Source organism: Cephus cinctus, unplaced genomic scaffold (genome assembly GCF_000341935.2).
Source record: "Cephus cinctus unplaced genomic scaffold, Ccin1 Ccin1_scaffold0689, whole genome shotgun sequence".
Taxonomy (NCBI): Eukaryota; Metazoa; Arthropoda; class Insecta; order Hymenoptera; family Cephidae; genus Cephus; species Cephus cinctus.
In genome coordinates, this window is record NW_014333312.1 from 126,969 (window position 1) to 140,962 (window position 13,994).

Below are 13,994 nucleotides of genomic sequence, written 5' to 3' on the forward strand. Positions count from 1 at the left end.
GGTATCTGCTTTACTTGGTTGTGCAGGCATGTATATATGTATATTGTAATTGCATATCAGTTATTTTTACCAGATATTATGAAACGATTAACGTATCATCATTAGATAAAACTATAAAATTGTAATGGAAAACTATGCCTTCTGCCTCTTATGCGGAGAAGAAATAAAATTGTACTTCTTTATTACTTTTTCTGTGGGTGAGAGGAAGAACACAGTGAATTAGAAAAAAGGAAACGTCCCTGGTGAGATCACATAAATTATAAGCTTGATTATCAACAGGTTTCTTATAAGAAGAGTGTGAAAAGAAGTCCTGAGGATGGTATAGTAAAAAAGTCTCTGGGAATCGGAAGTGTTCGACAATGTTCGGCTTCATAAATTCACATATACTTAACGATGAAGAGGGTCCTGTCGATTTTTGGTATAATGTATTCTATACTAAAGGCAGAAAGAAAGCGATAGGACGAGAGGACTCAGGGTTCCTGATTCTTCTGAACACCCCAGGAAATTCCTTAAAGGTACCTAAATCGCCTCCAGGGTTTCCTGATCAAACAGACTTAACTTGGGACCCGAGTAAAGGCTATTTACCTTAGGCCCGTAGTAAGAAGAAAAGTTATGATTTATGATTTAAGAAAGTAACGTTAAAGCACAAGGAACAAGGATAAATGTCTGAAAAATTAACGCCTGCACATTGTCACGTACGCTTCCTTGAATGAGTTCTTACCAAATGTTACATTTACTAGGTATTACCAGTTCTTTCCATAATCAGCATGAAACGCAATAAAGGAAATCCCTCCACTTTAATATCCTTGCCAAATATTACATAATCTTAAAGAGAATTTTATATATAAATGAAAACGTTCATTCATAAAGCGCTTTATGTCACAGTCGCTTACATGATATTTTGGTGTAGATATAATTTAATATATAGCAGCAAAAATTGAGGCTAGATTGAATCCAAATATAGTCATTAACCATAATAGGTATATTAAGATAAAGCATGAAGAGAAATCCAGTTGTACCGAAGAAAGTTGAGAGCAGCTTCTGTGCACTCTGCTGTTCATTATAATAATCCGGTTTACATGAAGCCCAAGTGGCCGGTTATAGCCAGTCAGTCTAACCAAGAAAAGAGTCAATGAGAACCCTCGAAGAGGAGTAGGAAGAGTATGCACGTGATGAGAACCAACATCTGTAGAAATCGCACCCTGGAATACCTAGGGGCCCCAAAGAGAGGCTGCGTGACTGGAGTTAAACCAGAAAAACCGGCCCAAGAAGGCCCCTTTCGTCGCCGTCGCTGCTAACTTTACGCCAGTAGGGACTTACAGTCATTTATATAGCTATATGTGAACAAACATATATATAAATGTATATATATGCGTACACAACGAACTAACTCACATGTATAGAACATATTCCGGCCTCCCACCGACAATCCGTAGAAGAATCGCCACGTTGGCACTGTCGCCGGTACGTTACAGGCTGCAGGTGACAATCGCCCTGAGCGTTTTAGTAGCTTCATTGAAATTCCTATGGTGGTTCTTAATAAAGTTATCTTGCCAACAGAGTCATATAATATAACCAAAAGTCAGATTTTCCATCCATGCCGTGGAGACGTTAAGATTATACACTATACATTGGGAACCTCTTCTGGGTGTATGATGGTTTTGACCCTGGATCAAGGACAGGCTCTTACTGCAGCTCACGTGACGGCATTGGGGATTCGCCATTGGTGGTAGTGTCTGAGATATATATATCTATATATACTTGGGAAACGTGACGGCTGTAAAAATAGAGCGTTGTACATTTCATTTTCAACGTTCGGTAGCCACGCGGACTTCAGTGGTAGGGAGAAAGACGCCGGGAGCATAGACGCTACCGTGGGTTAATTTATTTAACCCGCGAGCTGCGCTCGCCACCAATTAGTCTTAGGTATCTGTTGTAATACGAGGTCCTGGATATTGCTAGAGCCGTCCATGTGACCATATATTGTATAATATAATTTATGTACAGATATCTTGAAAACCCCAACGATGCCAAGAGGATTTCAGTGGATTCAAAAAGCAATACTACAATTTTTTTCTTTACTATGGCGAAATATGAGTAAGCGTCAATGTGACAGCATCAGTATATACATATATATATACAGCGGGTGCTTGCCTTTGTTCCTCTAGATGCTTTTACGACAGCGCAACTTGGGGAGTGCAGCTGTGCTGCAGCTGCACGAAGCAGGACTTATCGATCCGTCGACCATTGTGTATGACGAGAGAGAGATGAAAATGAGTGAAGTAAAAGAGAAAAAAAAATTATTTCACCGATCCTGCCAGGATTCGAACCTGGAATCTTCTGATCCGTAGTCAGACGCGTTATCCGTTGCGCCACAGGACCACCTTCTACAAACTTGCACTTATGTAATTTCTGCATAGCCTTGTATCTACTATGACCTTTATGTGGAATGGAGCAATTATGGACGTACATCAGGATGTGACGTAGTCCTACAATGAATCCTATTTCCAAGAATTGTATAGACTCACTATGTGTCACTGGGAAATCTGAATAATTCGACCCTCTAGATATTATACAGCGGTATAAAATATTTGATGTGATATTATGGTAACCATAGTGCAGTACTTTCTCATATTGAGAACCACACGGCGCCACGGAATAGAATTGGTTGTATCTCATATCGCAGGTAAAAGTACAGTTAATGCTACGACTGCAGCATGATAATGTAACGGGTGACCAGTTGTATGTACAAGCTTCCAGTATCCGACGGTAAAGTCTTTGTCCTCAATGTATAGATTGTATGTCACTCTGTAGTCACTGTGGTTTCATTGGGACAACGTCCGTTGAAGTACATAAAAGCATTTATACGTATATATATCTAGAAAAAGAGGTTATGTAAACGTATTTAGATAATCACAATGCTGATTAGCAGATGGGAAAGCATTCATGGCTATGTGATCTAGATGAATAGTGTGTAGTTAGAGCGGTTGTGTAGAACTAACCGTACCTTTAGATTACCACGAAAAACCGTTAATTTCAAATGAAATTCCAGGTGAAAATTAGAAACGGGTTTCTATAGACTTCTATGTACAAGACTGTGGTATGATACTGACTGCTTGACTCGTGGGTAGATATTCAGCCAGAATGACTGAAAACAAAGGAGACCAAACGATAATTTAAAAAACGAATAGATATGACACCATCTAAAAAGGAACTAGCATTCATTGTCAAATTTGTTCCTATAGCAAAAGTGTCATTCTTTCTTCATAACATATCAGAGGTGATAATATCAGGTATTTGTACTATGAGACACTATGGTATGATAAGAGACATTGTTTGAATGCACGTTTACAGTGGTTCTCTTTCCATTGAATTTTTGTAAATCAACACCTGCGAAGGCATTTATATTACAGACAGTCATATCTTAAAATATTTAGAATTTTTGCACGTCCTTGCATAACACAGCTTGCGCCTTCAGTACTTGGCTACGCCATTGGCATCTTCCATGGAACACAATCAAAGAACATCAAATGCAATGTGTGTTTCTAAGAAATACGACCTTGTAAAGAAAAGTACCGTATTCTCATGAAAATCTACATATATAATTATAATAGGAAACTGAATCTAAAAATTTTTTTCGAAAACCACAACATTCATCCTGACCACTATCGTCTTGAAGGAATTAACTGGAATTCGGTTAGTCGTATAGAGAGATATTCAATTATGGATGCGTCATAGAGCGGACATATCCAGGGTTACACCAGGTCTAAGCGATTGTTGGTCGTCTACGGAGATCAGGTAAGGTAGGAAAATATGGAGGATCAGGTAAACACCCTGCTTATGGAATAGGTGGGTCAGTATAGGTTGACTGTACGTAGGTCTAAATCGTCGGTCTCCATGGTAACAGAAAGTTTGGGGACCGTCGCGCATGCGCTTGCCTGTCCCTCTAGTGGAAGGCCCATACGACTGCGCTGGTGTCCAGTAGTGGGGAACTTCGGTGGGGCAACACAGAAGGAACTCTTCGTGAGGGTAGCCTAGAGTGGGGGTTATGAACGTTCGGCAGTCTTCGGTCCCCGACGCTAAGAGCGAATAGAGAGTACGCCGAACTCGTGTGTCGTGTAGTCTGCCATTACGTGCTAGTGAACGATATATAATAGTGCAGTGTTTGTTGTGTTGTTTGCCGGTAGCTGCAAACCAGGAATTTAACATACGTGTTACCTTACGTTTATTTCGTCTTTCGTATACAGACAGTGATTGTGATACAGAAACGCCAACATGTTTGACGTCTTCGGATCTGTTAAGGGGTTACTCAAAATTGACTCTGTCTGTATAGACAACAATGTGTTCAGATTGCATTATAAAGCTACGGTTATTATACTGATAGCCTTTAGTCTTTTGGTTACGTCTAGACAATACATAGGAGACCCTATAGATTGTATTGTGGATGAGATACCGCTGCATGTGATGGACACGTACTGCTGGATTTACTCGACGTTCACTATACCAAATCGTGTTGGAATCGTTGGGAAGGATGTTGTCCAGCCTGGTGTTGCATCCCACATAGAAGGACAGGATGAAGTAAAGTACCATAAATATTACCAGTGGGTATGCTTTGTGCTGTTCTTCCAAGCGATACTTTTCTACGTGCCACGCTACCTGTGGAAGACCTGGGAAGGTGGTAGGATCAAAATGCTTGTATTGGACTTGAATTGCCCTGTGGTCAATGAGGATTGTAAGATGGATCGTAAGAAACTGCTGGTGGACTACTTCGCGACGAATCTTCACACGCAAAATTTCTATGCATTCCGATTTTTCCTCTGTGAGGTTCTCAACTTTATTAATGTCGTAGGACAGATATATTTCATGGATTTCTTCCTGGGTGGTGAATTCACTACCTACGGCCCGGACGTTGTAAGATTTACTGAGATGGAACCCGAGGAGAGGGTTGATCCTATGTCTCGTGTCTTCCCTAAGGTAACAAAGTGTACCTTTCATAAATATGGTGCTTCCGGTACAGTGCAGAAATTCGACGGTCTCTGCGTATTGCCGCTTAACATCGTCAACGAGAAGATCTACGTCTTCCTCTGGTTCTGGTTCATCATCCTCGCCATCCTGAGCGGTTTGAGCCTGGCATATCGTGCTGCTGTGGTAGCAGGACCCAAGCTTCGTCTGGTACTTCTTCGGGCCCGATCCCGCCTCTCGCCACATGAACAGATAAAAGCCATCTCGGATAAGTGTCAGATCGGCGACTGGTTCGTCCTGTATCAATTGGGCAAGAATATCGACCCCCTCATCTACAAGGAGCTGGTGGCGGACTTAGCGAAAAAGATAGAAGGAAAGGAAAACGTCTAGATCTTCGTTGGACTCACAAAAATTAGCAGCAGCATTGTCGATCCTTGTTCATATTGGATCGGTTCGATTGGGGTCCCCAAACGAAGCTCAGGATCTGAATCTTATGACGGAGAGAGAAGAGACCTCCTAGCATCATCCTTCAATGTTAAATTAAACGTTATAATTGACTTATAGAATATTCTATATCGTCCCATCCGTCCATCCATTCCACTAAAACTTTCTTTGTCTCCCAACAGAGGGTGTTCGACGGAGCACTTTCGACAATCACATGTTAGATTTAAAGAGCAGTCCTGGGCCGAGAATTCGGTAGACTCTAATTGTGATAATCGAGGGACGTCCTTTCGTGCGATTACTCTCCCTTGTAAACTCCGAATATACATAGTTTTGTTTTTGTTTTCAAAATACCTCTTTGTACAACGGCCGTTGCAGCATGGAGTAGAAAAACGGAGACGTCGTCCCTCCAGTAGCATAACCTTTATCCTACCAATTACTTCGCTATTGCAGTAGTAGTATATATCTTACATATATACATACATATAAATATAGTTTTAGTTATACAAAAGGAATATACATTTATGTGTGTATATATATGTATATTCATCTATATACATATATACTTGTATCAAAGCGTCAAGTATTTTCATTCCACGAGAAAAAAAGGGGGCCAAATAGAAAGTGAAAGAGGAGAAAGAGTGCTCGCGCCATTGCCTTATGATTTTTTGTATTGCCCATTGACTATTGTTTCTCGTGGTTTTTTTTTTCCCCTTTAATTTTCTCACTTCGTTTTTACCTTTGCCATCATTTTGGCGGGAGCCTTGAAAGCGTTCGTTGTCTCAGGCTACACGCCTAGTATCATATGATTTGTGCTTTTTATGTCCTAGCCCTCGTATCATTGTTTTTCTTTTCTTTATATTGAAAACGATGCTTCTCAATAACCCGTTACTCATTAACCGCCGGGCTTCCTGGTTTCTTTCTTGTCTTTTGCTTTCCTCTCCTCGCATTTTAATACAACCACGATAATATTATCATTAAATGCGCTATCGCACATATTTCCACGCTAGTTATTTACTTGCTAGTAAAACGATATATGTAACTTGTAGAAAGAAAGAAAAAGACAATACTATATATAAATAGTCAATTGTACGTCACTCTTGAGAAACGATGCTCAAGCTAAGACTGCCAAGAAATCGATGCACTCCGTTCGTCGATAGTTTCCACGTTGCCCTTTAATAATTTACTTTTTGCGTTTGTATCTCAAAAATAATTTCCTCTTAGTCTCCCTGTAAGTGCGATTAGTTTAAATTTAGCGGCGCTTACGCAACGCTCCTTTTCTCTTTTTAGTTTAACAAACTCGCCAGACTCGGATTATTTGTCTTACACGTGATTTAAGTATTTTTCATTTATTCTCCAGTGCTTTCCTTCACTCCTGACGAGTAGACGAGTACCACTTTTCTTTGACGTTCGCGACGAACGTGAGAAAGAAAGGAACGTGAAAATCGTAATTACTAGACTAGCGAAACGGAGCAAATTTGAACACAGCAAGGTTGTTTCTTCACTAATATTTCGAGCACGGAGCATAAGGGCGCAGCATCTCATGTTTGTGCTTTGCTCGAGATGGGAGTAATAATAAAAAATAAAAAGGAGAGCTACGGTAGACCATAGGCGTAAAGAGAGAAGAAAAGTGCCTGCACAATTAATGCAAGAGAATTCTCAGTTGATTATGATAAAGCAAAATGGCATCTGTACCCGTGACGACATAGCTCCTCATGGTGGTACGAGCGACTAGCCTTTTACTTTGTATTTACATTATTATTGTTCTTATTCTATTTTTGTGCGCTCTTTTTTGCTCCTTTCGATCTTCGTTCTTCCTCTACGCAGGAAAATCGTCTGCGAATCCTACGCGTACCGCCAATCTAGAGATAAGATTCCGATAGATTATATTATAATTAACGGTTATGACGATTGTCCGGATGAGTGGAGGGAACAGTGATAGACGATGACAATAGCTTATAAACGATATTGAAATATTGTAAGGATAAATTGCAATAATAAAGGAGAATATATATATGTAGATTAAAGAAATATATATATAATTATTATACATACGCACAATATCTCCTGTGTAGGAATTAATTTTACATATGTAATATTAGTAATGGTATATTATAGATTAGAATAGTCGATCACGATGGCCGCAATTCGTTGCTCCCATGTGTTGCGCCGTGAACGTATTAGTGGAATCAAATTTGCTGATCGTTTTAATAAACTGTCGATTACGTTACTCGAGGAATTAATTATCCTGGGCTTTGAGGAGAGATTGAGAAAAAAAATCATCATTCCAAAAGGACACAGAGACATTTCACTAGATTGGCCAGTGCCTCGGGGAGAATGTGTTTTTTTTTTCTCTTTAAGAACATTTTCTCCTGGTCACAATAATCTATGAGAATGGATCTATGATCTGGGATAGGATCTACAACTATACCGTACAGTGTCTGTATAGGCCAGGTTAAGTATGTCTCTCTTGGTTGTAATAGGTACAAGTCAGTTTCACAATAGGCAGACCCCAGGCGTGAGTAAAGTTTCCGCGAACGCCATTTTGTCATACCGATATTACGAATCGAATCGGTATTCGTGAATAATGCTAGCTCACGGAACTGTAAACTGTGAAGTTTTCATGGTTTAAGAAACCGGACCTTGAATGCATTCGCGGATTTTTATGCTTCTAGAACTTGACCGACGAGCCGTTTGGTTCCCATGCGGCCATTTTCTGCTTTCTTGAAAAAAAATTTAAGCTTTTTTCAATTTCGTGATAACATTACGGGCATATATGTATGCTTCGGATTTCTTATTCTCTTTGTTCTTATACTATTGTCTACGTCTACAATGTTAGAACAATATAGGTACAGTCGCTGACAAAAATAACAAAGCACTACTCCTCTAGTAATTTCTTCATAGGATAAAGTGTACAGATCAGCCGTTGCCGGAGATTTCTTTAGTGACTAACGTAGGAGGGAATAGAATAATAAAAGTGTTAAACAACAATAAAAAAAAATTAAGAAATCTACAATAAGGTCTTCGACTTCAAATTATTTATTTCCCATTTTTGTATTATCACGGCGAGCGTATCTTATCGTTCCTCGTAAACTAATCTCGATTCTTTTTCACTATTTTCAACACTTTATGATGTACACTATCTAATATAGAAATTAATCATCTAGCTACATAAACCATATAAGGACCTGCTTTATGTAAACTTATCAACATTAAATTACGTTTATATTAATCGAATTCCTAAGAAAACTTAAGAAAAATTCTTATTTCTAGTTACACACTCCTGACTCTTGAAATACCGTGCTCTTCAAATATATCATAAATGCATTTAGTTTATAATTCTTTTCTCATGCTGTTCCCCGTTCAATGTTATCTACTATCAACTACTAGAGTCGCGCATTCAGCAGTAACAAAAGATCTAATAGCAGCACTGGTGTAATATCAAAGAAATGCGAGTAGAGTAGAATTGAGTAGAAAAGCGTAACTATAATATACTATAGTACGCGTGTTGTATGGCAATACCAGTAGGAATGTCCTTATAGGTTACACGCTTCTTGGTGCACTGTTCAGAAGTAAACTGTTGCTCTAGTTTCACGGAGCAGCTGCTGCCGTCTTAATTTCATGATTACGAAATACACAACCCGGGGCTGATTACCCAGTTACGTAGATAGAATGGGTGCTAGTCCTCATCTATAATGGCTAACAGTCAGTCAGGGCTTGACCTTCAATCTAGGAGGAATTACATGCAGGGACCCTGCTCCTAACGGATTACGTTGTAGCTTGTTATAGATAACTAGACGAGTTCGTCCTCCGGTTTATATACAGCATGTATATGGTATATATAGACTTATAATAGAGTAGCCCCTTTCTGCATATTACATGCACTATGCACTGGAGCTGACAAGGACTGAAGTTGCAGCACCGAAGCTTGTTAAATGATTGAGGCTTGACGATTGGCGATTGTCGTGAATATTTTTTCCACTTTTCAGGCCTTTTATATATATAAAATATACGTAACTTTAAATACCAAGAAGTATAGTAATGCATTTATGCACGTGAGCGGTCATAGGGTTATTATACTATAGAATCTCAACCTTATAGTATATTCTTGATGACGAATCCTTCTCTCTCTTTTTCTATCTTGTATTGTACCATTAGAATCCGATAAATCTAATCAGTTTCAAACGTCAATATATATAGAAGTGTCATTTTTTGTGGTTATGACAATGGATTCTGTTGTAATTCCCAGAAAGTATAGCACGACAGTAATCGTCAACAGGTATCGGACACTTTCTGTACGTAGAAAAATGGTTATGGAATTTTAATGGACAGAGTCGCTTTACTTGCTGTGACAATAGTATAGTACTTTCCCAGACAACATATGTGTCCAAAAGTCATCTTTAAGATGACTTAAAGACAAGTTCTGTGCCATTAGACGGCTTAACGACGACTTTTGGACATTATGCGTTGTGCGGGATACCTGCGGTATGGATTCGTAGAGGTTATGTCTGTACGGCTCCTTTGGGAGACTCGGGGAGACCTCTGACGGCTGGAGAGAACCAAAGCGACGAAAGATGGACGACACGAGAGAAGACGTGACTTGTAAGGCTCGTGAAGGGGGCAACGGCCGGTCACCGTACTTGCCGTCCAATAGACGCTGCCCTCCTGACTTGTTCCTCCGATTGTAACCATATTCTTTCTTGGTAGTTTGTAATCCTGAGAGATTGATTAATTAATTGTTTTCTTAATACGAGGGGGTCGGTAACTTCGTAATTTTTATTTGAAAATGAGTAAATAATCTTGGAATAACGTTGACGCTCATTAAAGTGATTCATTTTGAAAATCTTATTTTTTGTAATCATAAATCAGGTGAGGCTTAACTAACTGTCAATGACAGAACACAAGGTAATTGTAGATTTCCCGAAGGAAGGAGTCAGCCCATTATTTCTACGGATAAGTTGGACTTTATCTTACCCTTATCTGACTGACTGACGTTCTGAGACTGACAATATTGTCCCCTCTATAAGAATTATACGTACGTGTACGTTTATCTTTATAATATGTACAGCTCACATTGGCGCGCCGCGATAAGACAAAAAAGATTGTTTAACCTCATATTCAGTGACGACTCGATCATCGTTTAACAAAGATCGAGATATTTTAACGTACTTCTCGAAGTTCGTCAGCAACATCAGTCCGTTCATCGAACTGTTCGTGTCCAGCGAACCGCGACCTGTCGAACAGTTCGTTAGTACCGAAGGTCAATATCTAGTGATTTGTCAAAGTCACTAGACATTTTATCTGGGAATATTCACAGTGTAGAAATTAAAAAAATATATATATATTATGGTCAACACTGTTCTGACCACACTTTCCGTGCTTAAAAGTCACGTGAATTTTAAAGTCAATCAGGATGCTGTGTTCATTGATAATATTGGTAAGTAAAATATATCGCGTGTAATAATTACTTTTAGTCCTTATTTACGATATATATTGAAATTTTAGTTTTTCGCCTCCACTACAGAGTTACTTTTATCGCCCTTCTCGTCGCCTCTCTTCTCGTCTGCTCCAGAGAATTTTTTGGCGAGCATATCAGGTAAGTCTTGCTCATTGATATGCCATACTGTGCCTGTCTTGATATTAGGATTTCCATCGATTGACAAATCCAACGTTATATCTCTAACGTAGATGTATAGCGGATACGTCTGTGGCGCCTCACGTTATAGACACCTTCTGTTTCTTTATGTCGACGTTCACAGTGGTGAGTTAAAACAAGGCTAAACGCTGCTCTCAACCGGTCTGGGCGTTATACTAGAATTAATTAAATGATATATTCTTATTAGGTGAAACATATGAATGCAACCGTCCTGGAGCAAGGGAGCATACCACATCCCGGAATAGGACCGGTCAATGATGATGATCCTATAGTCTACCATGCATACTATCAATGGGTACCATTTGTATTGTTTTTCCAAGCAATATTATTCTACCTGCCTCATGCCATATGGAAAAATCTTGAAGGTAGGTGAAAAAAAATTTCTAAAATATTTATTACTTTTATATCGTTACTTATCCTTGCTTATTCTCCTGCTCAAGATAACCGCCTGAACGTTCTTGTGTCAGGACTGCACGTGGCCTCTTTGGCTCTAGGCGACAAAGAAACGATAGTGAACGACCGTCTGACGATACCGTCGAAGAACTTTCGGGGGGAAAGAATTTGGCAAATTCGTCAAGCATTTATAAACCGGTTACATATCAATAAACCCTGGGCCTATTACCTTGGCTTATGCGAGCTCTTGAACTTTGTCAACGTCTTGATGCAGATTTATATAACTGATAAATTCTTAGGTGGGACCTTTTTGGGTCTTGCCGATACTATTGCCGATGGTACTTATACAGATCACATGGATCCTCTAGACATCGTCTTTCCAAAAGTTACCAAGTGCACGTTTCACAAGTATGGTCCTTCCGGGTCGATGCAGAAACACGATGCTCTGTGTGTTATGGCTTTGAATATTATAAATGAAAAAATTTATACTTTCCTTTGGTTCTGGTTCGCGATACTGGCTATATTAACCGGGCTCGGATTACTGTGGCGAATTCTTACAATGATTTTACACGCCAGGTAGGTGGTTCGTAATGGCGGTCATAGTATTTCGTTGATGTTTCTTTGAAAATGTAAAAATAATTTTTTTTTTTCTTTTTTTTTCCCCTCATATCTTAGGAGCGATATTTTCAACAGAATCGTCTTCTCCATGGCTTCGCCTGGGAAGTACAATCCATGGACAGTTCTCAGAGTGACAAATCACTATTCCTTTGGGGACTGGCTCTTCATTTATTACATTGCCAAAAATTTGGATAGCTACGTCTTCAAGGATCTGTTCGAACATCTGGCAAGGGATTTGGAAAACAGACGAAAGTCAAGCTACACTCTTTATCCTGAATTTGAAGAGGAGCCCCTGACGATGGACGCTTAAAACTATTTTCCAAAAAAGTGACAATTTGCTGATACTCGTTTCAAGTAAACATCTAATCCCTTGACATGAAAATTAGTACCCCCCACTTTTTCTATTTGATCATATAGAAAGTTTGTATTAGACGCCGAAGACTGGATAGATTTTCTAACCCGCGTTCAGGATCGTTAGGACAGTTATGATCGTTAGATAAAACGAAGGGGGTCCATGACGGGGAAAGGGGAGCCTTGGTCACACTACGCACGTACACGTATTTAAGAGTACAAGAACGAGACTGATTGTGAAAAGTAGAAGGATAAAGAAAGTTCAGTTAAAGAAAAATAAAAAAAAAAAGAGAAAAGCAGAAAGTCGGTACCAGATATGAGAAAAAATGAGGGCAGCTGTATTGGAATTTGTAGTTATTTATTTGTCAATTAATTAAGATACTGTATTTCCTCGCTATTTGCGGGGATTGAGTTTTTGGAAATCGTGCGAATAGCAAAGCCGCGATTAATGGGACTCCAACTACGTAAATGCCAAGAGCAGATAAATATTTTTGGGCATTTTCGGTGGCAAAGAAGCCGAACTAGCAAGACTCTATGCGAATGCCGGGAGGAGATGAATTTTCGTAAGTTCTTCGACCGCGAACGAGCACGATACGAGTAACATTAAATCCTAAAAAAAAAAAAAAAATTACTGTACACTTAATCATTAATAAAGAATCAATTTACTACAATGTTCGAAAATCAATTGTACAACTGTCGATAGGATAATAGGGAAATCGAAGACAGGACTAACGATTTCTAAATTTAATGTTGTCCTCGTTCCCTTTATCCGCGTGAGGAATAAATCGTCAGAGCGTATCGGTACAGCGAGAACCAGCAGACATTACGCGAGCCTGGAGTAAACAGGCGTGAACGTATCTGTTACGTATGACGACACGAGCATCTGTGAAAGTAAAAAAAAAAAAAGAACGATGATCAAGCATTTATATTTGTTATACTTAAAATCGTGTCCTGGGCGTTGTGACGTAAATAGAACCACGAGGAGTAAAATGAAGTTTACGAGTTGGTAAAGTCTGCTTGAAATCTGTAAGACAGCTGGTTCCTTATACGTAGTACACGGACCCTTATGGCTCTTGGAAATTTCCTTTTTCCACTTGGGGAACGGGTTCCCCTTTTTCTCCGTCTTATGGGGGACCTACGTGATCCGTGGCACGTCTTACCGTACCATGGGATCCTGGGGTATGGGACCAGACGTTGGTATACTTGGGTACACTTGCATGGGGGCATTAGAGTATACTCATTTAGTCGGATCGGTATCGGCTGTTCTGTACCCTCTTGGACAGGTAAAGAGGTTTACGACATTGCCTAGAAAAATGAGCATTGAGAACCGCCTTAAGAAATAACGAATGGGGAAGGCGCGAGGGTACCTCGAGTTAGTCTCGTGTATATAAGTGCAACTGGGTAGAGGGGCAGCTAATAGTAGGTATACACAAAGGGCCTTACGGCTAACATAAGACAAACCTACAGTGTCGACATGCGACATACATTCGTCATAATTGACACGATTGACCCACAGTGGTGCTCAGGGTAACAGACGAGTGATCCTTAAGCACTGGAATCTTGGTGGATTCAG

At 39.6% G+C, this 13,994-nt stretch overlaps 2 protein-coding genes and 1 non-coding gene across 4 annotated transcripts; 2 read left to right on the forward strand and 1 right to left on the reverse strand.

Moving 5' to 3' along the window:
• Positions 1–2,309: 2,309 nt before the first annotated feature.
• On the reverse strand, positions 2,310–2,382 carry Trnar-acg. The gene has a single exon. It is a non-coding gene; the product is annotated as a tRNA-Arg (tRNA).
• Positions 2,383–3,979: 1,597 nt separating this feature from the next.
• Positions 3,980–8,416, forward strand: LOC107269697 (innexin inx2). Its single transcript, XM_015743844.2, has one exon. The coding sequence runs from the start codon at positions 4,276–4,278 to the stop codon at positions 5,350–5,352; it is 1,077 nt and encodes a 358-aa protein (XP_015599330.1). The 5' UTR covers positions 3,980–4,275; the 3' UTR covers positions 5,353–8,416.
• A 2,062-nt stretch (positions 8,417–10,478) lies between these two features.
• On the forward strand, positions 10,479–13,096 carry LOC107269696 (innexin inx7). Of its 2 annotated transcripts, none has more exons than XM_015743843.2 (6): positions 10,479–10,840; positions 10,909–10,999; positions 11,092–11,164; positions 11,247–11,424; positions 11,500–12,028; positions 12,128–13,096. In XM_015743843.2, the coding sequence occupies exons 1-6, from the start codon at positions 10,750–10,752 to the stop codon at positions 12,378–12,380; spliced, it is 1,215 nt and encodes a 404-aa protein (XP_015599329.1). In that variant the 5' UTR covers positions 10,479–10,749; the 3' UTR covers positions 12,381–13,096. The 2 variants fall into 2 exon arrangements, with proteins under 2 accessions (XP_015599329.1, XP_024942810.1); XM_025087042.1 differs by having other exon boundaries at positions 10,480–10,840; positions 10,928–10,999.
• Positions 13,097–13,994: the final 898 nt, after the last annotated feature.

What these genes read in the sequence shown, in the direction of transcription:
- LOC107269697 (XM_015743844.2), top strand. Translation starts at nt 4,276, where the DNA reads ATGTTTGACGTCTTCGGATCTGTTAAGGGGTTACTCAAAATTGACTCT.
- LOC107269696 (XM_015743843.2), top strand. Translation starts at nt 10,750, where the DNA reads ATGGTCAACACTGTTCTGACCACACTTTCCGTGCTTAAAAGTCACGTG. An exon ending in TTATGTCGACGTTCACAGTG is followed by an intron (nt 11,165 to 11,246) that starts GTGAGTTAAAAC and finishes TATTCTTATTAG; the next exon opens with GTGAAACATATGAATGCAAC. An exon ending in CATATGGAAAAATCTTGAAG is followed by an intron (nt 11,425 to 11,499) that starts GTAGGTGAAAAA and finishes CTCCTGCTCAAG; the next exon opens with ATAACCGCCTGAACGTTCTT.